The following is a 24,517-nucleotide window of genomic DNA, read 5'->3' on the forward strand; positions in this document are numbered from 1 at the left end:
TCATTAACTTTGTAATGTTCAATGCATTTTTAATTAACTTTTGGGACAATTTGGCACACACACACACACACACACACACACACACACACACACACACACACACACACACACACACACACACACACACACACACACACACACACACACACACACACACACACACACACACACACACACACACACACACACACACACACAAGCATCCATGCAGAGCATCACACTGATGAACACTTCCTTATTGGCAAGATTAATCTGTTAATCTCATTGCAGCTGGGGGTGTCCATCAAATATTTATTGAGCAAACTCACCCTTCCTAAATTGGCAATGATGTATGAGCCAGAGGGGAAGTGACCTATATGATCTGGGTGGATGTGTGTGTGTCATGAGAGAATCCGTGTGTGCAATTCATCATCTCTGAGGGCGGCATCCTCTTTTTGTTTAAATCACCATCTTATTTTAACAAAAACTTTTTTCATTTCTTTAATCTTACTCTCATTTTTTCCCCCCTCCTTCGGCTTGTAAATGTTTCTCCGAGACGTTGCCCTCGTTAGCTGAGGAACGAAGTGTTTGAGGGTCACGCTTCTAATAATCTGCCAGATTCGCGGAGAGAGATGCCTCACAGGATGTAATGTAATTTATTTTTTTTTCGTCCCGTTTTGTCTGCTTCACTCAGCACCTCCTCGGCTGTCAGTGTCTATCTTCATCTCTCTTGATCTACTGTATCTCTCGGATCTACGGCTCACTCACTTTCCACGCTTGTTTTCCTCGTCTGCTCTCTGTTCTTTAGGTGTCACTGGATCTTCAGATTTTATTGCTCTGTTGACCAGCTTCACCCTTTTCTGTCTTTTTCTTTCATCTGTTTTTTATCTGGTTGTCGAGTAGTCATAAAAAACTTCACTTTTTACATGAGAGATTCTAACTTTGTCATCATTAGTGTTTGGCAAAATATGGAATAACAATATCTAACACAATTGAAATAAAAGTTATAATGTGTCATTATAAGCAACAGTTTAACTGATGACGTTACATTTGGACTTAAAGATGAAAGTCGTCACTACATCACTTAGGTTTTGTTGTTGTTGTTGTAGTTGTTGTTTTTTTTCTCTGCATCTCCAACACTGATATTGTCAACCAGAGACAAAAAAGAGATGCTGTGTGTCAATGGGAGTAGAGTTAGGGATTTGTTATAAAATCAATGGGGCTGAATGGAAGAGTCAACATGAGTCAGAGGAGATCAGATGCACTCGTGGGTGAAATATGCAACTCGAATGAAGACAGAAGTAACACATGTCTCTTAGTCCAGTCTAAATGGACAAGTTGCGAAGGTCATGTCCGTCCCCTGTTCCTGTGTTGCTACATTTATGATTTGAACCCACCGTATCATCCTCTCTGTGTCCACCAGTCTAACTTTGTCAGGGTTGTTGTCATGCAGTGTTAGTTTCTCTGTGTGTGGCCTTATGAGCCAGCTTGTCTCCCAGCTAATTAAAGAGTTTATCTTGGTTTTCGGGAGGCCGAATCAAGAAGAGGAAGGTGAGAAGAGGGAAAGAACGAGGCACATTTCAAAGATGACATGAAGTGAGACAGAAAAGAGGATGAAATATGAATATGTGCCAAAGTAGATGATCTAGAAAGGGCAGGGGGAGAAGGGGGGGGGGGATGATAATCAACGAAATAGGAGTAGAGGAGAGAATGAGTTGGAGCAGAGAGGAGCCTTGCATCCCTGTGTGATCTGAAGTGGGAATTATTTTCATCACACATCACACTTTCAATTCTCACTCCATCCTGCTACCTCCGCAGCCTGTCTTCCACTTCACTTTTCCCCCTACATGTCTATGTCTGCTGCTTTCCTCCACATTCTCCCTTCATCTGTCTGTCCTGTTCTGTCTCTGGAAATTCAAATGTTTTTTCTTTGAAATACATAATAATGGATGCCTTAAACAAGATCAATAATAGTTTTAAAATGTGCAATAAAAGTAGATCGATACTTACCAACACTGACTGCAGTGTCATTCCAGTTGTATTGTGCTTATACTTCTAGTAGGGCTGGGCGACATAAAATAGTATCAAGATATTTCAGCGTATTAAAACTAACTCTGGAGCCACTGCAAGCCAAGTTTGTTGTCGCTGTGCATGAGTTACACGTGTAATGTACGCCATTATATGAACAAGTTTAAAGATTGTCATTTTCAAAATGAGAAATTACACAGTGATTAAGACATTGTGACACACCTCTATCACCAGGCTGCAGCTCTACTCTCCCATAAAAATGTAGTATTTAGCTCAATCTAGGATCTCATGGGAAAGTTCATTTTGTGCTGTAAGCTACAGCAGCTTCATATTTAAAATCATATGTTTAAATATTTGAAAGCTGTTTAGTTTTGATTACACTCTTCATACATCAGTCATGAATTTGTACCACTTTATGAAGGTATGTTCAGTCATGCCTGACTTTCTTCTTGGTTGGTATCATTATAACAATGATGCAATCTCACGTTATCTACTGTGATAATGGCGATACATTTTGGGCTCACATTTTGATTGTGTGTTGATATGAATTGGGCTGAATTAAGAAATCTGTGGTCCTGTGGTCCTCAATGACTGGAGGTTTTTATGGGAGTGGTGAGACTACTGCAGCAGCTTCAGCCTCTCTTTTCATGCAAGGTTACTTCATAACTTGGTAACTTACCTGTCTAGTACCCAAAAGCATCATCAGTAGAGTTATGTGTATGTCAGTTTAAATGTATATTTGTCAATAATGAAATACAATGTGTGCTCTTGCTCTCTGCACATTCACACCAAAAGAAGTTTATTTTAAGAATGTCTTCCTATTGATAGAATGTGTGCCCAAAAAAGAGCATTATTTCGGTATTTTTCAAGTTTATTTTCTGGGAGAGCCCAGCTTTATTTTCAACCTTTTTACATTTCCTTTCGAGTCTGACTCGTAACCAGACCGCTTTGTTTGTTTTTTTATCTAAAAATAAAAAGGTTCAAAAGTCTCTCCTTTTCACTGATTTAAATTCATGATCTCACACTTAATTGAGCTGCAGCTATGGTTGGAGATGACGGTGCTGTCACAAACAGTTATAAGATTTAAAAATACCCTTCCAGTGAGTTGATTGAATCGAATATTTTTCTGGACTTGGAGAACTGTCTGTCTTTGTGCCTTCAATACATGTGGACATGTGGACTGAACACACTCGCCCAACATGACAAATTCTGTAAATACCAAACAGGAATCATTAATTTGGATCCAAGCATTGTGTCTGTCTGAGGAGCATCCACAGGCGGCTGAACTTGACGCGTGCGTGTACTTGTGTATTTGAATGCTCATGAATGCATATGTGAATCTGTCCACACAGCCATGCTTGTGTGCTGGCAGCTCTGTTTCCAGCTCGAGACTCTTAATAGATGCACAGCATATGCCAGACAAAACAGGCCCATCTGCCTTATCACTGAGGTAATTGCATTTTTCAAAGTGACAGGGGCCGATGCATAATTCATCATTAGGTAAAGCACAAGGAAGTCCCACAACCAAGTGTGTCAGCGAGCGTCACTGCAGGTAGGATGCAGGGAGGCTGCTCTGCGACCAGCAGCTCACTAAGACAGGGAGATTTTTCAGACAGCGAGACGCGAATGTGTTTGAAAGTGATATTTAAAAAAGAATGTCATAATGCCGTCTGCGTCTGCGTCTGCGTCTGCGTCTGCGTCTGCGTGTGTGTGTGTGTGTGCAGGTAAGTCGGCATGTTAACAGCCTATTTCTCTCCGCTCTCCCCCCAGGCGTTCTTTCTCCACTCATCTTATTATATTGTGCTACATCCAACCTCTCGTCCTTTCTGTCTCCCTCGCTCTCTGCTCAACCGCTGCACACCTTTCAAACCTTTTTTTTTTTGTTGTTGCTGCATTTCCTTTTGTACTTTTTGTTTTTCTCTCTTTTACTGGCCGTCTTGTCATGTTTTCAACAATCTCTTCGGTTTTCATTCTCACCCTCCATCTATTTCCCCTCTTGTCTCCGACTTCGGCAGAAATGCACCTGTAAAACAGATGTACGAGAGTCCTGCTCAGCTAGTTAAGATCAGAGTGGGTTGTATAAGCAGTATGACATAACAGCATACATCTGCATTTCTGTGAGAGACGTCCCTCCAGACCGTATTAATGAAGTAAAACTGCAGCAGTGGGAAAAATAAAACCTCCTAATCAAGCACCATTTTGTGATATCCCTCGCATTTAGAAATATTCCAATTCAAATGCAAAAGATCTCCCTGGTTTACAGTCTCCAAGTTCAGATATTAATTTGCACATTTTAATATGCAATTTGATGCAAATTACAAAGTACATCTCACACAAAGGCATCCTTCATTGAACCCGAGTGTTGCTCTTTCTTTTTCCGGAGTCTGCTGCCCGGTAATGATGCATAAGTAGTACTTTAAATTAGAAGGACCACCCACAACAATCTGCACATTAATTAGTGCTATATTTTTTTAATTCATTTTAAATTGCTGTGGTGGTTCTCATGTATGGAAAGGGAAATCCAAAACTTCCATTTTGTGTTTGCATCCACCATTATAATATGAAAGAGATTTTTAAACTGTGAGGCGCACCCCCCGCTGGGGAGACGCAGGAGAGTTGCGTGGGGGAGCGCACAGGGAGAAACGGGAGGCAGAGCTACTGCAGGAGGTGAAAGGTACTGAGGCCTGCTGATCAAAACAATGGGAAGTGAGCTCTTGTGTTTTGGCCTGTTCACCACCGCGGTCAACTGCGACACACAGCAGTGGCACACAGCTCATGGAGGCACTCAAGGCACTTAATGTCAGCAATTTTCAGCAAAATGTAGACTTGCAGTCATCAATCAGTCTAATCTCAACACATGGATACGACGCGCATATTTTAGATTTAGAGATTTAAACTTCTTGAGGATATCTTTGACAAATCTGCACAAAGTCCTAGAAAATCTTGTTTTCATGTTCTTTTAGGATAAAAAAGAACCCAATGATGAATGTCTGTACATCCATGTGTGCATTACACACAGGAACTGCTAATTGAAATACTTGTAATGATCACAATTGGCACAGAAATAGGCAAATAACTGTCTCCATGGCAACATTTTACTTCCTGGTTACACATCCCAAAGCCCTTAAATTATGGAAACTCACTCCAAAGAACAAGATTAGCCTCTCAATCAAAGTAAAACACAGAATAGTAATTACACATTCATTAAATACTAAGCATATACTGCAGTGTAGAATTAATTTGCTTTGACAATCTCTAAAGGCCTATGTACTAAATATGATTTATATCTAATAGGTTTCATTGTGTGCTCACTTCATGTGACTTGACACTTGACTTTTAAATCTGTTAGTCAAACAAAATCCAACTCAGTGCGGACAAACAAGTGTGACAGTTATGATAAGTGACTTGTGCTGCCTGCTGAGTCAATGTTGTTTTTTTTTTTTAGAACAAGATAAATATATTGTATATGAAATCCAAAATTGGAAATTCTGTTTTATGCAAGCATTACGTTTTGTCGTTCTGTCAAACTTGTGTTTTTATGACGCGGTTCTCCCCAAGAACAAGACCTGTGTCACATCACACATCTTTAGCACACTCTCTTGCAAAACACACCCACACGACAGACACACACACACACACACACACACACACACACACACACACACACACACACACACACACACAGTCACATCATGAGGTTTATCATGACACAGGGGCTCCTGGCAGCATCCCACCGTGTGCGTTTGTGTGTGTGTATATTCTGATTTGCATTGTTATTAGTGCTGCGTCGTACTCTGTGTACTATGAATGCCGTTGTGTCACAGTGCATATCCTCACAGGCTCTCTCTCTTGTTGTTTTTAGCTCTGTCTCTGTGACCCCTTCCCCTCCCAGACCTCCCCTCTCCTCGCTGCCTTCTCCGTTTCAGCCCGTACCTGCAGTTTCCTCCCTCTGCGACTCTCTCAGCCAATCTCCATCACACCACGCATCACCAGTGGGAGAGAGAGATGAAAAGCAGGAGGGAGGGAGAGAGTAAGGCTGAATAAAGAAACTTTAAGACCGAGAAGGAGGGAGGGATGGAAGGAGAGAGAGAGGATGACTGGCAGAGAGGTGAGAGGAAACGGGTGAAGGAGAGAGCAGAATGGGAATAAAAGAGACAGTTGAATAGATAGATGAAAGAGGGTATTCATGGTGGAAAGGACAGGTGGGACAGAGGGAAGGGACGATTGTGTGTGTGTGTGTGTGTGTGTGTGTGTGTGTGTGTGTGTGTGTGTGTGTGTGTGTGTGTGTGTGTGTGTGTGTGTGTGTGTGTGTGTGTGTGTGTGCGTGCGTGCGTGCGTGCGTGCGTGCGTGCGTGTGTGCGTGCGTGTGCGTGTGTGCGTATGCAGCAGAAAGCATCAGAGACAGAACGGCGAGTGACGACGTGTGTAGGACTAAATTAGAACTCATTGTGTTTCTACCTGTTCTTTTGTTCCTCTCCCTACAGTATCCGTCTCTGCCTTCCCTTACACTGTACAATATGAACGAATGCTCTCCTAGTCTGCATTACAGTTTGTTTCCATTATGTACACAGTTATGCAGCTAATTAGAAGCATTGCCAGCATCGAACTGTTTTCCCTTGGAAAATAAAACCACTTCTTTTTGGTTCCCACCATATGCCACAGTGTGTTCAGCAGCAACGCTCCTTCAGCCTCTGTGCTATGAGTTAGTGAAACTGTGGTTGGGGGACTCGCAAGGAATAAATTAAAACGGATAAATCCTCCAAATTGAAGCAGCAGAGGCTCAGATACCCCAACATTTAGTCACCAGCTGGTCCTACCTTTCCCATAGATTGCAACTTGATAGCATATTTCTTTCTGTTCGGACTTCCCTGCCTTATAAATACCTACATCTGTCCCAATCAACATCTTCAACTCGTAACGCAGGTTTTCTTTTTAAAATGCGAAGTTGAGTTCATCCTGACGGCATCATCAGCAGCTTTTTCTCAGGCTTTAGAAAGTTTCTGTTTGATGAACAAACTGATCTCCAGCTATTAATCAGTTGCCTGGCTGCACTGACTGTCACTCAGCTTCAGTTTTTTTCACTGAGTCTGGGAACTCGGCTCGTATTAGCGTTTGCACAGCCGCTCTGAAGGGCAGAACAAGCAACGACCAGTGTCGGTGGTCAAGCGCGTTTGTCCCGCCCCTCCTTCACTTTGATTGGATGGATGGTGACAGTAACGAGCGCAGCGTTAATATTTTTCAACTCTCGCTGGCCGTAAACATCCACCAGCGTTCAGAGCGGAATAAACGTTCAGCACCTCGTCAAGCTGCTGGCGTTCATTAAAATACTTTTAAAATTATGCTGTACTCAGGAAAAACGCTTTGGTGGACACGGGCCATAAGTAGTCGCAGCGGTGGCAGAGTGCCGGCCGGTTCCGGCGCAGGCTGATTGGTTAAAATGAACCCGAGGTCTGCGCCAAGTAGAATGGAACAACTGCAAATGATTCTCTATGGAGGGTGACCAGGTCTGCTTCGCACCCAGCTCATAAATCAGTGCAATGCTCCTCTGATTGCCAGTCAAAATAAAATGAAATCGACAGTTCTGATAATTGATATTCAGTAAGGTGCTGAACATTCAGTTGCCACAAACAAGCTTTGCTCCCTTTCCTTCATTTCATACCATGCAAATTTAATACTATAGATTTTTCTCTCTTACATCTTACTTTTGGCTATTTTTTGGTTTTGTTAGTTATAACCACTTAGAGGTAGACAGGAAACAAGGGGAGAGCAACGCACGTCATCCCTAGTTGTGTGGTATGCGCCTTAACCAGTAGACTGTCAGGACACCCCATCATTTTTATATTATTTTTGTATCTGTTGACCAGACGAATTGAGGTAATACTTCAGGTTCCTACAATCTGAGATGGTAATTTATTTCTATATATTTCATTTACCTCCGTTTGTTCGCAAGAGCCATCTTTAGTCCTCACAGGCATTTGGACATAATGACATACATACGTCATTGTGTGCGTTTTCATCAAACATTCATTTCAAGAATATCAGAAATAAATAAATAAATAAATACATCTACCTTTGGAATATATATATATATATATAATTAGCTCACCTCACTGGAAGACAGTTTAGCCAGTCATTTGTTATTCAAAGCACGATGTCATTAAAAACAAAATAGTGCACTCAATAAGTAGTTGACTTCTTGTTGACGTCTGCAGTGCATCTCATTATGTGTTCCACTTTCTCCCCTCTTCCTGCCTCTTCCTCAGTTACCCTGATAGCCACATTCAGTTCCTCCTCCTCCCTGCTCTAGACTGTCATTCATCATCATTGTCATTCAGTTTTCCCCTGCCACATGGCACAACATCTGTTTGGGAGTGTTGTTGTTGGCCTGCTGAAACCGATTCAGATAAAGCGAGCGATGAGAAGCCTGGAAACCGTTTCACCTCGTTATGCCCGATGTCGATTTAAACGCCAACCCCTGAACACAGTGCAGGTGTAGTGTCCCTGTGAACCAGCCAAACCTCAGAATCTGTGCAAGACACCATACAGGTGATGATCAAAGGAATATTGTTTAAGTCCTTGTCTTGTTGGTAAGTTCCTTTTACCTCGAACCAAACACATCTAGAGATCTCTTTCAAAGACTTGTTATATCAACGAAGCACATGATGGCCTCACTCGTTTTACTGTCGGCCTTCCAGGAAGTCGTGACGGTTCGCGTGCATCATGTCAGGGAGCTCGAACTTGAACCATTAATTAGAATTCAGGGCTCATTAGTGTTACTGAAAGCACCTGTGATCGTATTGCTTTGACTCCTTCAAACTCTTGCAAGTCCATTGTGTTGGTAAACCTTGATTTTACTTCACCATCACAAGCAGCTGGACAATCAACCAATTATATCTGATACACACTTTAATTTTGTCATATCACAGTTTTCCATAAAATTCTCATTGTGGCTCAACAGACAATGACCTTCTGAAGTTAGACCACTGAGTTTTTGCTATTTTGGCATAAGAAACAATTAAGAGAAACAAAATAGTTGCTGGTTAATTTTCCATCAACTGAGTAAGTGTTTCTTCTCAACAGTTATAATTTTGAAGGTAAATGCAGCCATTTATTGTGACGTACTGCGTCGAGTCGTACCGATAAATCTGCTCATACTGGCCTATCTTAGATATATATCGGTATCAGCATATATGGTGTACTATATGCGCCGATATGAAATGTTTTTTTCTGAATATAATGGAACAAAATGCTGTAAAGTTTACTATTAACTAGTTAACTATTTCAGTGCACTGAAGTCAGTGTGGACAATTTTCCATCAGTACATATCTTCATCTTAAGTGTTTGATAATCACATTTGAGAGATCATTGCAAAGAGTGTGTGTTTATATTCTGTATATACAGCATATTTATATAAAGAGTATTGGCAGATATATTGATATCTGTATTATTATTGGCCCAGAAAATCCAGAGTCAGTCGGGCAATGTAATGTCATATTGACAGTCCCGAAATGCCTCCTAAATTTAACAAAAGCTCTGATTGTTTCAGGAAGTATTTCAATTTGAACTGATCTAATCACCAAACAGTCTCCAATAACATGCTGCCATAGAAGGAGGGTTTTATTTATGTCTGATATCTGCCTTCACAGAGGCCACATATTTTCATTCTCGTACTACAGTGGATCTACGCACGAGTCTGCTGCTCTAATCTCTACAGTGTTCATGGTTTACAGGAATTCAAGCAGTCTATTTCCTCTCAGTACCTTCCAGTGTTTCCAGGTGCTGATGTCGTTCTGGTTCAAGACCTGAAGGCCACGTAGATCACTAAGGTGTCTGCCTCACTGATGCAAATGTGGTGAAGAGTAATTTGTGATTCAGTAAGCATCACTTAATGAGGGATTGTTCTGCCTTGCTTTAAGTGTCTGTGTGAATCTGTGTGTAATCTGAAGCTGAACTTGGTGAACTGAAGTGTTTTTGCTTTGAAGAGCTGTGATGTGATTTGGGAGGCTCTGTCCCTGTTTGTACATTAGATGAAGCCTGTGTAGCGTTATGATTATAATAATTAATAGCAATGAAAATTGGTGGAGAAGATGATACCGCAAGTCAACTGACATTATTAAATGGCATCAAAGAGACAAGTGCTGCTTGGATTTGTGTTTGCTCGTGGAAAACAAGCAGGTGTTTCTGTGATCCGACTCGCACACAGGAGAAAAAAAATAAGAAAACAGCAAAGATCTTTTTCTTTGTTGTCAGAAACTGCTCCATGCTCAAAGTCAACGGCAGAACAAATCCGAGGCATTGTGATGGAGGGAAAATATTAAAATAGCACAGTTTTGGGAAAACAAAGCATCACGCCTCCCCTCGTTTCAATCCAACATGGTTGCCTGTCGATCTCATGCTCTGTGTCTGTTTCTGGCAGATGGCGATGGCTGCCAGGACCACCTCCTCCCCATGTGTTTGGATAAGAACTGTCAAAGCAGTGCCATCTACCTCGCCAAGTCAGGCATGAAAGAGGTATGCACACCACCATACTGACAGCTGTCTTTGAAGTAATTTTAATGGCTTTGCTTGGTTTTTCAACTCAGTAAAACATTTTTCAATGTGCTGGCATTCACACCACCCTGCTCTCCTCTGCTCTCTGTCCATACCTTCTGCTCAAAACTCTGATACTTCTGGACGCTGCTTTGTTCTCTGTTACATTTTTATTTTCTCCTCTGATATCTGTTCGACTCTTCTCTTTTCTGTGAGTTCCTCCTCTTCCAAAGCTATTTCCCTCAGGGATTAATAACATTTTTCTGATTCTGATTTTATTACACTCTCAGAGGAGGCATAGAGGCAAAGATTGGATCGCAAAGTATGGATGAATTGGATTGCTGTCATTTCTATGTAAATGACTGCTACTGGTGGGATAGTATAGTCAATAGCTCAGCAAATAAAAACATTTTTGCCCAGCTGTATATTTGATATACTGTAAAAACTTCTTCTACAGTATCTCACAAAAAAACAAACTTACATGTGGCTCCCTCATTCATTCCTTCCTCAATAGAGAAATATTTGAATAGTCTTCAAAAGTAACGGATTGTATTGGGTGCTTTATTCCTTTTTTCTCACTCACTCTGAGAAACAAACACATGCAAATAAACGAACATGCCAACTGTTCCGACAGGAAGAGATTTGAAGAAACATTATGCAGCCACAAAATAATAACAAGAGGATTTGGAAATATGATAATAAGGTGAAGACATTACTTACAGTACTGTGCAGTATTGCAATGAATCGTATTTTCATATTCATCTTTTAATCTCATACAAAGTGCAGTACATTGAAAAAACAAAATCCACATTTGGTGTGACCATCATTTGCCTTTAAGATTGCACCAATTCGATAAACTTATGCACAGTTTTTCAAGGTACTTGGAGAACTTAAAGTTCCGGGATGTTGAGGGCCACACCATATACAGCATAGTAAGACTCCTTGTTCGTCTTCAGGCTGAAGGTGGTGCTTTATGACTTTATGAATAAACTGGGGACTGATAAGACACCTTACTGATGGATAAAAGCCTAATATCTTGAGTTTCTAAAACATTTGCACAGTAGTGTATGTGACATCAACCAATGTTAAACGTGAGGGAAATCACTTCATTTATTTGATGAGAATGTAAGCAACACCCTATTGCAGAAGGCTTGACAGTTATTCAAAATAGTCATAAAAAACTGTTAAATCAGTAGTTTGGAAGAATTAATTACCATCCTGACTATAAGAAACCAAAACTCTGTTGGTAGGAGATGAAATATGAAATGCCGTCTTCCTTGTCTCATATTTGACCCAACCTTCCCCTTGACATCTCTCATTAGTCTTTTTATGGCTGCTTAAAACAAGTTAGTTATGCCTTTGCTTGACATGAAGATAATGACCAAAAGAGGTAGCCTGTAAGCAGACTGAAGTGTTTTAACATTTGAGCAATGCTGTCTAAATCTCACCTAACCAGTCGCTCCACTGCGATGACAGGGCGCCGTTCCCCCATATAATCGCTGTCTATTTCAGGAAGGCATTAACCACGTGGCTCGCTGCAGGAGGATCCTGCTTGGAAAGACCATGGCGGCTGATCCAGCGCACGTCCCTGTGTGTGCAGGGCCATGCAAGATAGATGGAACAGATTTACACACACACACCCATGCAGTCCCATCCAATTAATCTACAAGAAGTGAATATATGTGCAAGGACATGATCACACACACTTGCTCTTACACTCACATGAACACACACCACCACCACCACCTACGTACCATCTTGTGATTATTTTCAGTTGCATCCTACCAGTTGGCAGGAGCCCACCTCTCATTTTTCTTCCTTCCTCTGCCACCAGGGAGCTACATTCCACTCTTTTTTTTTTTCCCATCCAAAATAGATATATTACAGGCTTGTCTGCATTGTTCCCCCCCCCCCCCCCACACACACACACACACACACACACACACACGTGCTCACAAAAGCCACACATTGGGAGACACACAGATGCATACTCCCTGTGGACATGCCTTCTTTTGTTGGCCTGTCAACAACTGAAAACAACAACAAAAAAATGATGGAAGGAAGAAGTGAAAGGAAGAGTGCTGCAGAGACGGGAGGGGAGGCAGAGAGTGGAGGACTTATCGGCACTGATGGATGAAGTAAACACATGTTGTGTTGCATGTTGGTATGTGTCTGAGAGACACTCCTCGCTGTCAAAGAAAGAGACAGGCAAACAGGGAAGGGTGGGTGCAGTGAGGAGTAAAACCAGAGTAGCTTCCACAGTTGTATGCAAACGTTCTGGGCACCTCTGAGAAATTACAGACTTTGTTGATCTTTGAATATAAAAGCAGTAAATACAACCCCCGCAGCCAACACGTGATAAAATGAGTCTTGTTTCAAAGGTCAAAGCAGTCAACTTAAAAAATAGCAAGCAAGAAGTAACTGTGGCAGCTGCAAAAGTGTCGCCCCTCGTACTTCTGCCACATCATGAGTGTCTTTAGACCTTAATTGATTCAACTCGGGTGAAAAGGAATTTGACAAATTGTTCAACTCTTTACACGTTGTGGTACCACTCAGCAACCTCTAAGCAACCAACAGAATTCCTGAAATTGAAGCTAACTGACGCCTACAAAGCAGTGGAGGGCTATAAAAAGATTAAAGTGCTTCCAGCTTAAACCTTCCGCTGCCTGAAATGACATTAAGAAATGGCAGTTAAGTAAATGGTAAATGGTCCATTCACACGCCAACGGTGGCAGAGCCGGACTGCCATCAGGGGCTGCTTGGGGTTCAGAGTCTTGCCCAAGTACACTTTGCCTGTGGTTTGGTGGATCCAGGGATTGAATTGTCAATCTTATGGTTAGTGGGCAACCCACTCTACCATCTGAGCCGCAGTTAAGGGCAGCTGTGGAAGTCAAAACACGATCTGAAACAACAAGAATACCAGATCTTTTAAGCAGAAAGCAAACAGAAAAGCCGTCATGTTGCTGCACTGTTCTGCTGTGAAGTGAGGCTGACTTATCTGCGACCTCATCAAAGATGTCAACATCTTAAGTACACAAAGCAACATCTGGATAGGCCCGAGTCTTTTTGGAGACCAGCGCTGTGGACAGATGGAGTTATAAATGAGCTCTTTGGCCGCAATCACCAGAGATATATTTGGAGAAACAAGATTAAATTTTGACGATAAAGCATTTGGTTGGAATTATTCTGCTTTGTCACAGGAGACGTTGCACGTTAGGTTGTTTTATTTTTTTTTGGTATCATTTTCAAGTAAAACATGCAAACAGTGCATTTGAAGTATGCCTTATGTTTCATGTCTATTTGCTGCAGGGGTTGTATTTGCCTCTAAACACTTTTCTAAAATCAACTAAATATGGAATTTTCCCCAAGTGCCCAAACACCACGTAGCAGTAAGCTTTATAGAAGCCAACACAAGCAGTTCATATCTTTATCTACATCTCAGTACTGATCATATCAGTTCTTGATTATTTCTGGTGTTAACACTGAGTCCTATTTATGCCTGGTCATTGACTGAATATAAAAGTCCGGGCTTCAGGGTCTGAAAAATAAGGCCAATGTGAAGTGCCTTAAACTGCAATACCACCGAGGGGTAGCCTGCATAGAGGCTCTGGTTCTATTGACTACCATTCAATTTCTCCCATGAAATACAAAGCCAATCATTTCTTACCTCATGTCATAATGGTGTCATTCACTGAAGTCACTCCTTCTTTTTTGTTGTTTTGCGGTCCGTCGGACAATAATTCCATCATTTGTTAGATATTAGATCTCAAAAAGCGGCATCTTTAGGGGCGTTTCTGTTTGATTGTGGTGTAGTCAGATTTCTGCTATAGGTGGGCGTGCAAAATGTCTTCAGGTTCCCAATCAGACCGAGGCTTCAGAACAGCAGTTCACTAACCAATGACATGACATTGCTGTTGGTTGCCACTTGTGCCTGATCTTATACCTTTTGTGTGAGTGTGCGTGTGCATGTGCGTGAGTGTAGCTTGTTTCTCCATTATAGTGGCTCCTCAGCCATTTTAATGGTTCTCTAAGGTATCTGCCCACTGACAGTAAGATGGAGAGAAGAAAATAGTAAGAAATGAAAAGAACAAGAAGCAGGTAATGGAAAGGAGAGATTGGGAGTGAGAGAGGAAGGAAACTAAAGCAGGATTTAGGAAGGATGGGGAAAAGAAGTAAAGAGAGAGAAAGACTAGCTGAAAGAAGAGAGGACGGTAAAAAAAAAGAAGCCCTTTCTGTGGTCCGTTTCTTGCCATTTTGAGTGAACCCTCTCATCAAAGGGGAGGAAGGTTGGGAGAGCAGAAAGGAAGAATGGAGAGTGAAAATGGGGAGTAATGTGTATACAGGCAAAGACATGATGAGATGCCTTCGGGTGTGCACAGAAATCCCGCTGAGTAGAAAGTAGTGTGTATCTATAGTTCATCTCCAAACAGCAGTTCATCCCTTCCTTCCTGCAGCCTCCACTACAGCTCTGCCTCCACCTCTGCAGCAGCTGCCGGCTGTTCGTTCACCGTATTGGAAGAAACCACAGGGGGCTTCCAACAGTCTGTGCTTCATTCTCCGTCCTCGCAGACACACTGACCATGTTTATTGCACTTAGATCCTTCCATATTTTAATCCTACCACCTTCAATAACACAAAGGAGCATTAGAGAAGAGTGAAATTGTGCATCACAAATGTCAGACAGATAATAGCAAGGAAAAACAAATAGAAAAATGTTTTGTTTTGTTCAAAGATTTGTTCATTTTAGACAGAATGATTTTTCTGAACATCGGAAAAATCGGTCACAAGAACAAGCAATGCGCATGTTTCACCCCACGGTGTGTTTATTATGTTCATGTGTTTAAGACTGTGGCTCATTTCCAGCTGAGTGAAACAAAAGGTAGAGCTGAGCTATATTGCTAAATAACATCTCAATATCCCCACCCTAATAATTTAGACTTCAAACACCCTGCAGAAATGACATTCGATTTCTGCAGATCATTACAAATATTTTACAGAGAATTTCTTAGAATTTAATATCAATACAAAGAGTCAAAGTTATCAGACTTCTAAGGTACGTGGGACCAGATATTTTCTTTTGTTGAAAAATGTATTTGAGGAAGTGAGAAGGCAGATGAGTGGACGTTCTCTTGCCTACAAGAAAACTGTATAACAGTGCAGTCCAATGTAACATCTCGGTTTGCAAACTAGTTTATTATAAAGTGTTGGATCATACTATCACAAAACAGTATGTGGTGGCATGCACTATATAATTGTACAGGGAAGTAAAAACTATAAATTAACAAATATATATGCATGAAAATCATTCAAAACGATACAATAATCATAGCCATGTCCATCTGCCATACTTTGGATCTCCTACATAGAATGCAAGTATTCACAGCGCTTCACTTTTTCCACATTTTGTTATGTTAAACCCTTATTCCAAAATGGATTAAATTCATTTTTTTCCCTCAAAATTCTACACTCAATACCTCATAATGACAACGTGATAAAAGTCAAAAAGACTTGAGGCTGTAATTGCTGCCAAAGGTGCTTCAACAAAGTATTGAGCAAAGGCTGTGAATACTTATGTAGGTGTTATATTTCCGTTCTTTATTTGTAATAGATTTGCAAAAATTTCAAAAAAAAACTTTTTTCACATTATTATGAGGTATTGTGTGTCAAATTTTGAGGGAAAAAAATTATGTAATCCATTTTGGAATAAGGCTATAACATAAAACGATGTGGAAAAAGTGAAGCACTGTGAATACTTTCCGGATGCTCTGTATACTATAAATATTGTACTATATAATGTATCTCTAAAGATGTCCCATAAACACCTCACATGCACTCCATCAATGGACACTAGCTTTGGCAGTTGCGAACATAAATGCCTCCCATCCCCATTCAGTGACTGAAGAGCACGCAACTCACATGTGGCCAATGTAAGATGTATTAAAACTACACCCGTTATGTTACTGTTCGTGCAGTAAAAGTGCCAAAAACAATCAAGATTAATTAATTACTGAACTAAGGTTGATTTTTTTTTTTAAACATAAAATAAAAAAAAAATGCTAAATTGGGTCACCAAATATAACTGGGCACGACCCAAGAACATTCTGAACAGTGAAATCTATAGTTATTTATTGTGTGTAGACAGTGCATGGATGTTTTTCTGAGCACATTTCTGTTTGTATTTATTTTATTGTTAACATCCGTATTTGAAAACGTGCACAACACAAAAAACGCCCCCGTGAAGAGCGAGCCAGCTGCCTACTGTTGCTGCCCAGACAGTGTAAGGGCAGCCAGTGTGAGCCAGACAGCCTCCTTCCAGTCCTCCCAGTCAGCCGGTCAGTCAGTGGTCAAAGAGGTGACACTGACAGCAGGTAGCACAGTCCCTACCCTGCCAGCTGACACAAAGACATATGGTCTCTCTCCATCTCTGGCTCTGACTCTTTTCCGGTGAAAAAAAACGATGACCTCATTTGCGCCTGATGATAAAAAAAAATAAAAAAAAAAAAAAACATTCGGCATCGGGGTGTTTTGAATCAGGACACATCAGTGTAAGGTCTACTGGGTTATACGTTGGCAGTATTTGCAGATGTCATCACCATAGATAGAGGCGGTGTCATGATGGATAGAAGGGTTTGGAAGGACAGAAATATCATCATATAATGTGATAATAACATCCCCGCAGGTAGAAAAGACACCACAGTGTGTTGTAGCATTACCACTCAACAGTAACAACACTTACACCAACCCTCACATTCACCACATTTGGTTATTTGCCACCTCCCCACCCACACTGCATAAAAAAGTCCCACATAAAAGCACAGCATGTACATGGCATCAGTTGTATTTTCCTCATGTGTGCTCTGTCATCTACTTTCCTCTTTCTGTGCAGCCATGTTTTTATTTATATTGTGAACGGAAAGGGTTAATCCTACACTTGCTATGTTGCAAGTTTGCATGCTCACATGAGATTTGGGGAAGTGAACCTTAATGACCAAGTGAAGTGGACTGAATTAATTACCAACCACCTACTTTTGTAAACAAACAAAACCAGATAGGTAAAATTAAAGCAGCCATTTAATTCAATAAACATCATTACCTCTTGAAATAATAATTTGAAGCAGTGTATTTTCTCATCAAGACCATGTTCAGTCTCACAAAAATGCTTCAAGACTTTGCGTAATTTAAATAACAAACCTAATCCAGCTGGATACTGACAGCATGAATTTGAAGAGATTAAAGCCATGAAACGTCACGTGACAAAGTCCGGTGTTGAAAGTCAGACACAATTTACATTAATGCAAATTATATTTCTGCTTCTGTGTCGAGCAGTTTGCATTTTGTTTTTCCTCCCTATCTTTAGAATTAATATTTCCTGTTGCTATTTTTACATTTTATCCAATCCAGTATGTTTTTAAAAAGAATTACAACTCGGCCAAGATGCTTACTGACAGAAAAATATCAGAAACCATTACCTCTTATTGAAAATACTTTAGTTGTATATTCTGTGTTGGCAAATTGTATTTTGGGAGAGAATATTTTAGACCAGGGGTTTCCAACATTAAATATGTGCGTTGAGTATCAATTTGGTATTGTTCACATACAAGAAGCTCTTTCAGCTGGTTTGGTGGAGCTCAGCTGCGTGAATAAATGTTACGGTGTCCGAGAGCCACTCATTTAGTCAAAGTAGCTCTCAGAGGGAAAAAGGTCAGGGGTCTGTGTTTTAGACGTCGTCTCGGTTAGATCACAATAATAACAGACATCATGTCACTGAATGCATAAAAGACATTGCCTTTAAAAAAAAAAAAAGAATATTTTTTTAATTCTGTGGACAGCCTCGTTGTCTTATAATGTTCCAGCACTTCCCCCGCATCAGCCCATGAAGCCCACCTCCACCTCCACCACAGGCCGCCCACGTTTTAATTTCTTGGCCTAATGAAGCAGCGTCTCTCCCCGCCAAGTCGAATCAATGGGAGTCTGCGAGAATGCCGCCGCTTTTTCACTTTAGTCATCAGCGCACACAGGAGAATGACTTTACGACGGTGTCTGTGTTTGTGCCCTCTCCTGCTTTTTACATGTGTTTCTATACACAGTGTGTGCTTCGGCGTTTTCGGTGTGTGTCTGCGTGTGCATGCATGCGGAACGCCACAATAAACCACCTGTACGCCGGGTTCTTCTCGCTGTTTGATAAAAACCCATTTGTATGCGGGATCCTTCCCCTCGCCACCATTTAAGCCATCAGATTACCTCGCAACGCACAAATCCCATCATCGTCTTCATCTCCATTAACTCAGTCATTTGATCCTCTGTGCTAACACATTCACACACACACACACACACACACACACACACACACACACACACACACACACACACACACACACACACACACACACGCGCGCGCACACACAAACAAACAAGCTAACACTCAATTTGGTGTTAATATGTTAACGTGAACCAACGAATGTCAGCGTGGAGTTATTTTACATTTACGGTCTCGTTGTTTGACTTGGAGGACGTTGGGTCACTGATTAATCTATAAAGACACCCACTTGACATTATTCAAATACTCTCCTATATTTAGTGATTCAATGTCAAAACTTCTGCCGCCACGAGGAGCGAGTAACTGCTTCATGATTTATTTAAGGAGCTCTCTTTTTCAGGTTGGCTATTCATTGCAGCTTCCCAAAGAAAAATGATTTGATTAGACTTGGAAACCTTTAATATACTCGCTGAGCCTCGTTGGATTTGCCCCAAATTCCCAACACAATACTGCTCCGCAATAAAACCAGAACACAGGGGAAAGCCTAAATGACTGTTTTCCCTTCTGTTCGATTGGAAAAGGCGCATTTTATGACTTCCACTTTTGCTGTTGCACTTTGCGATCTCATTTGCTAATTTACCACCATTAAGCCTTTCATCATCTGCTTTTGTTCTGCCATATGTTCACATAATATGATCATCACACATCAGTGTCATTAGGTGGCGTTTGAGCAACAAAAACAAGGAAACATTGTGATGCGTAAACTACAGTCAAATAATAATGCTAAAGCATCACTCAAGTTTAATTTATTACTAATATGACACACTTCATCTGTGGCTCCTGTTTGAATAAGCAGCTGGTTGTCATATGTCACATGCGTGTATACAAGCATACGTATATGTGTGTGATGTTTTGATCTCATCATTTGAGTGTCTGTTACTTTATCTCATCTTTTTTTTTTTTTTGCCCCATAAACCTCTGCTCATCTTTCAGACTATCTTTACAAAATAGATATTTACTCTAAGACTAAAAATGCTTAAAACTCTCTGATTTAATCGGCAGTGATCACTGCATCATAGCGTCTACAGTTGAACGTCTTTAACCTGGTGCAGGATGGGAACTCAGCTCGTGTGTCTGCATTCCCTGCGGTGTTGACGCCGAGGCTGTTGGTATTCTCCGTGTTCTTCCTCCCTCCCCCTCTAATCAGTGTTAGAAAAAAAGAAAAAGGCAACAGACAGTACACTGATTGCCTCAGGGCCAACAGCAGCACAGTGGTCTGCTGATAAGGCTGGCGGCCAGCAAAAAGGGCCTCACTCTGGCCTGAGAGAAAGTGTCGTGGCAGAGCTGAGCGCAGACCAAAGGACTGCAGAGGAAAGAATTCACCTGCGATTTAATTTGCCTGGAGGACTAAAAGGGCAAAACAAAACAAAAAGAAAAGACTGGAGACGTAGCTATTTGAAAACACGGCCACCTGCTCAGTCAGAAAAACTGCTGACACTGGAACTAATACTTATTAGATCAGCATCTTTTCCCATTTCAAACCAGCACTTTTGAAAGAAAAGTGTTTTCTTTTTACGTTTAGCTTTTGTAATAAGTGGATTTTGAACTTTAAATTGAAACTAAATGTCATTTGGATTGAAAAGCAGCTTTTTTTTTTGTTTTAATGCTAACGTGTTATTATCTAAAGAGATGTCTGTCATTTTGGGTAAAGACAAGTAGCATCTGACACATTCATGCTAACTAGATGCTAAATCTGTCATTTTCCCTTCCTTCTTTTCTCCCTCTTGTCTCACAATTTTCTCTCCACCCTTTGTCTTATTGGTCACCTTCCTCAGTATCTTCCCACATGGAGCCAAAACCTGTAATAACTAACATCAGCAGGTTTACTGCTGGCAGTTTTTTTTTAACAGTGGAATAATTGTTCCACCTCTCTGAATGTGTCCAAAATGTGAATGACTGTGTGCGGGACAGTTTACCATTATGTCCATTCATGTCAAGCATTGTGTTAACTGGCCACAAATGGGCTGGCAGCAGCCCTCTCAGCTCCCTCATTTCATCTCTCTCTACCAGCCGTTGCAGAGCGGCCATCCCCAGCGCTTCCATCCACTCTGGATGGCAGTGACCATAGCCAAGCTGCACACCCACATGGCAGGCAGTCAGCTTCTTAAACTGCATCGCAACATCTCTCAACAGCGCTTTAACCAGCTACACTGGGCCGGAACGCACATTGGAGCTCTAATTGGGGTCTCATCCTCTGAAAAATATTCAACTGAGTGACTCCTCTGCTTCTATTAGTCCATCTAGATGTAGGGAAGTTTCATCGGTCGTTAATATCATCCTTAACTTACTTCTGAATACATCATCGGGTTGTAAGTTTGTGCATCTCTACATGTAAGGCTCCAAACTGCACCATTGTACACCCTTGAAGAAGGTTAAAACTTAACTTGATTAGAACTTTAATTCAACTTTAAAGCCTTCAAAATAAAGCAGCTTTAATAAGCTTGGGTTTAAAACTGCATAAATGAAGTCACGTCTGTATTTACATTTGTTGGGCGAAAACAACTCATTTGAAGTACATTTCTCTCCAATCAGCAGGTACACCATTTATAGTACTTGATTCTTTACATGATTAGTGTGGTTACAGCTTCTTTACAATTAGTGATTGAGTCAAACCAAAGGGGATCTAGCAAAAACCGGTCTCAATTGTGTTGTTTTACCTAAAGATGAACGTGGAAGGCAGCGGTGATGTTAGTATGTAGGTTTGGCTCATACATTGAAGTCTTGTTTGTTAACATTAATAGCTCATCTAAGATACACTATTTTGTCATCATACTGTATATTTCTATGAATTTAATGATCAAATTATTGAGATTTACAAACTCAATGAAAATTAACTTTGGAGAATTGCAGCTATTGTTAACACAATGATTCCAGCTCCGCTCTGAAGGAGCACTAGCCAGTAGAAGGCCCCCTCCACGGGGAGAAGGACCACAGGTTGGGAAATGGGATTGGGTTTAAATCTTATTGTGTATGTTGCACATGATGGCACATAATACTGAAAAGAAAATATGAAAAGGTTTTGGTCTTATCACATACGGTGATGTCCCTATTTGTGTAGTAGTTTCAACACTAACATGCTAATTTACTGGGGTTTTTTTGTGTGTTTCTATGAGCAGTTTAAATCCTTATTCTTTTAAAGCTGAAATAGTTTGCCATCGTTAAATCTCCAGTTACTTCATTATTAAGTTTAGGTGTAAAGAAATCCTACTCCAACCTGCCCACCCCTGAGGAGTTTGTTGATGTCCATTTGGCAGGGAGCCACTGAGGCATGGCATCATTAACATGACCTGCACTCACCACCCCGCCTGCTCGCCCTGCAGACAGACCTGAGTGTGTTACCTCTACGTCCGTATCTGTATTCATGTAGTTTGCACAGCTGGACTGGACAAAACCTGCATCAGAGACATTCCAACATTTGATGAATTTCAAACTAATTGGCAATAGGCCGCGCTTGTCTTCCTCAGACGTGCTGGTCGTATTAAGAGCGATTAGTTCTGGTGAGTGTCTCTCTGGTGACTCTCCCCTGCACCTGCTCTCTCTGTTTAACATTCATGAATAGTTTAAACCTCCAGCATCTGGCCCTGTGCCTCTCCAAGATCCACACATACACATGTAATTGATCCAAACTGGCCATTTAGTACAGATTTAAATATATTTGTCTTTATATCAGTAAAACTTAAGTCACTCAAAATATTGAAGTTAATGCTTTTTCAATGGGAGGTATTGGAGCCAGAGGTTTTTGGTGGCAATTTAAGACACTTTGGCATTGGCTACATCCATTCCTATGCACTGTGAAGTGAAACTGTTGACTTTACATGTTGCCCATACAGTAGCACCATCCTGTACTGAAAGCTGATACATGCGTCTCCTGACCCGCCTTTCATGAGGGACAGAATTAGGGACGATAATAGTTCCTCTCTCTCATTCTCTGTAACACTTCACTGTCTTGTGTTAGAATCCACAGGAGGCCACTAGCTAGAAACTCATTGTGATAGCACTAATGAAAGCTGGGAGGTCGGCATGCTCATCACTAACCAGAACTTTGTTGATGTGAATTCAATGGGAATATGAATCTTTCTTCTGGAAAGCTTGAGGTCATTTGTTTACTGTTGCAGGAACGGGTGTAAGAGGACAGAGTAAGAGGAAAGAGGTTTCAAGAGTGAAGGCTCAAACGTTTATAATATTTTGAAACAAACAAGTAAACATGGCAGCTACTAAGTGAAATAGCATTCCTATTAAGTGAGAGGTGATAATGGTCTCAGTGAGGCCTGTTGAAGGCCTGTTGAAGGATGGCTGTTTGTTTACTGTGTATCTTTTTAGATGGACTGTTTCTCTCTATAAATATCAGTCTTTAGCAGTGTTACAGCGAGGGCTCTTACCTATTACCCACCACCTCGACATTTCAGTTGTCAAAATGAGAGAAAGATGCCTTGTATTTGTTTGGTCAGAAGGGTGGGAGAACTACAGTCACTGTAGATGTGTACAAAGACAGGACTTTGAGCACACTCAGACACCTGATTCTGAAATCCAGCTTCTTTCAGTATCATTTTGTACTTTTGTTTCTTTCTGTTTTGGGACAATACACCACATTGACGGGAGTTTTTTAAGGTGAGAATCTACAAGTCAATCCCAGCAAGTAATGCAATTTGCTTTTTGCCTCCCAAGTAAATCTTTTTCTTAAAATAATTGTGAATCATTGTTGGAGTCTCACTTTGCACTCAGGCTACTGTAGAGAAATTTAAAGAGTAGAAATTGCTGTTTTCTGGGCAATTTAGGACGAAACATCAATCCAATTCTTCTTCTTTTTTTTCTTTTTTTACTTCAGGGATAAAAGTTTCAAAAAAACTAATTTCTAAAATTCTGCTAAAAGTAGTCAGTGTGAGACCATCAGGGAGGAGTGATATTGGAGGACTCAAATGATTTTCTTTATGTAGGTCACCTGCACTGTAGCTCTTAGTCCACTGATTTGCATGACATGAAAGCATCTGAATAGAGGCAATCATATGTTATTAGTTTGAATTTTCTCTTTTAAGCTTGTCATCTCTGTCAAAATTCCATTATGTTGGTATACATACTGCAAATGTGTAGATGTACGTTCTCTCAGCTGTGAGGCACTGCGATGCTTTCAGAGTGAAAATGATTTCTGATCTGAGACAGCAGGTAAAAGTTTCTTTTCACTGTAATAACATGTTGTTTTCATCCTCACCCCAACGTCACTGTTACCTCAATGTCTTAATCTGTGCATCTTAATTATGACTGCGGATTTTCTTGTACCTTTTTCCTCCCAAACAGCTCGACGGAGAAAATGTTTTATTGAACAAATAATGAGACAGAAGTCCTGAAAAGAGAATTCAATACAATAATTGAGTCACATCAATGGTCCAGCATTTTACTGTTATTTGAAGGGTGCATTATTAAGATAGTAGTATGCCCCTACATAGGTGGGTCCACTCTGCTTGTTACACAAAGGGACACAGAAGTACACAACCATGCAAAAGATTAAAAATAGATTATTATTGTTGACATCAATCTGCTCAATCTGTGCAGGAGCATATTTGTTTCTTCTGCAGAGAAACGTTCTTTACTTTGCAAATCCATCTTTATAATAGCTCCCTCCTTTGTGCAAGTGCACTGGCTCCTAAAGGGAATAGGAGATGACACTCT

General features: G+C 40.8%; 1 protein-coding gene across 1 annotated transcript in view; it reads left to right on the forward strand.

Moving 5' to 3' along the window:
* The window catches only part of itfg1 (integrin alpha FG-GAP repeat containing 1), a 155,991-nt gene that overhangs the window by 41,637 nt on the left and 89,837 nt on the right, over window positions 1–24,517 (forward strand). The window contains exon 9 of the mRNA XM_069690287.1: window positions 10,424–10,518. Within this exon, the coding sequence (XP_069546388.1) occupies window positions 10,424–10,518 (95 nt within the window). The remainder of the gene's footprint in view (window positions 1–10,423; window positions 10,519–24,517) is intronic.

The sequence above is a fragment of the Brachyistius frenatus genome, unplaced genomic scaffold (genome assembly GCF_029030835.1).
Source record: "Brachyistius frenatus isolate BFR_SWC_R1_liver_20210118 unplaced genomic scaffold, ASM2903083v1 Contig_9, whole genome shotgun sequence".
NCBI classification, from domain to species: Eukaryota; Metazoa; Chordata; class Actinopteri; family Embiotocidae; genus Brachyistius; species Brachyistius frenatus.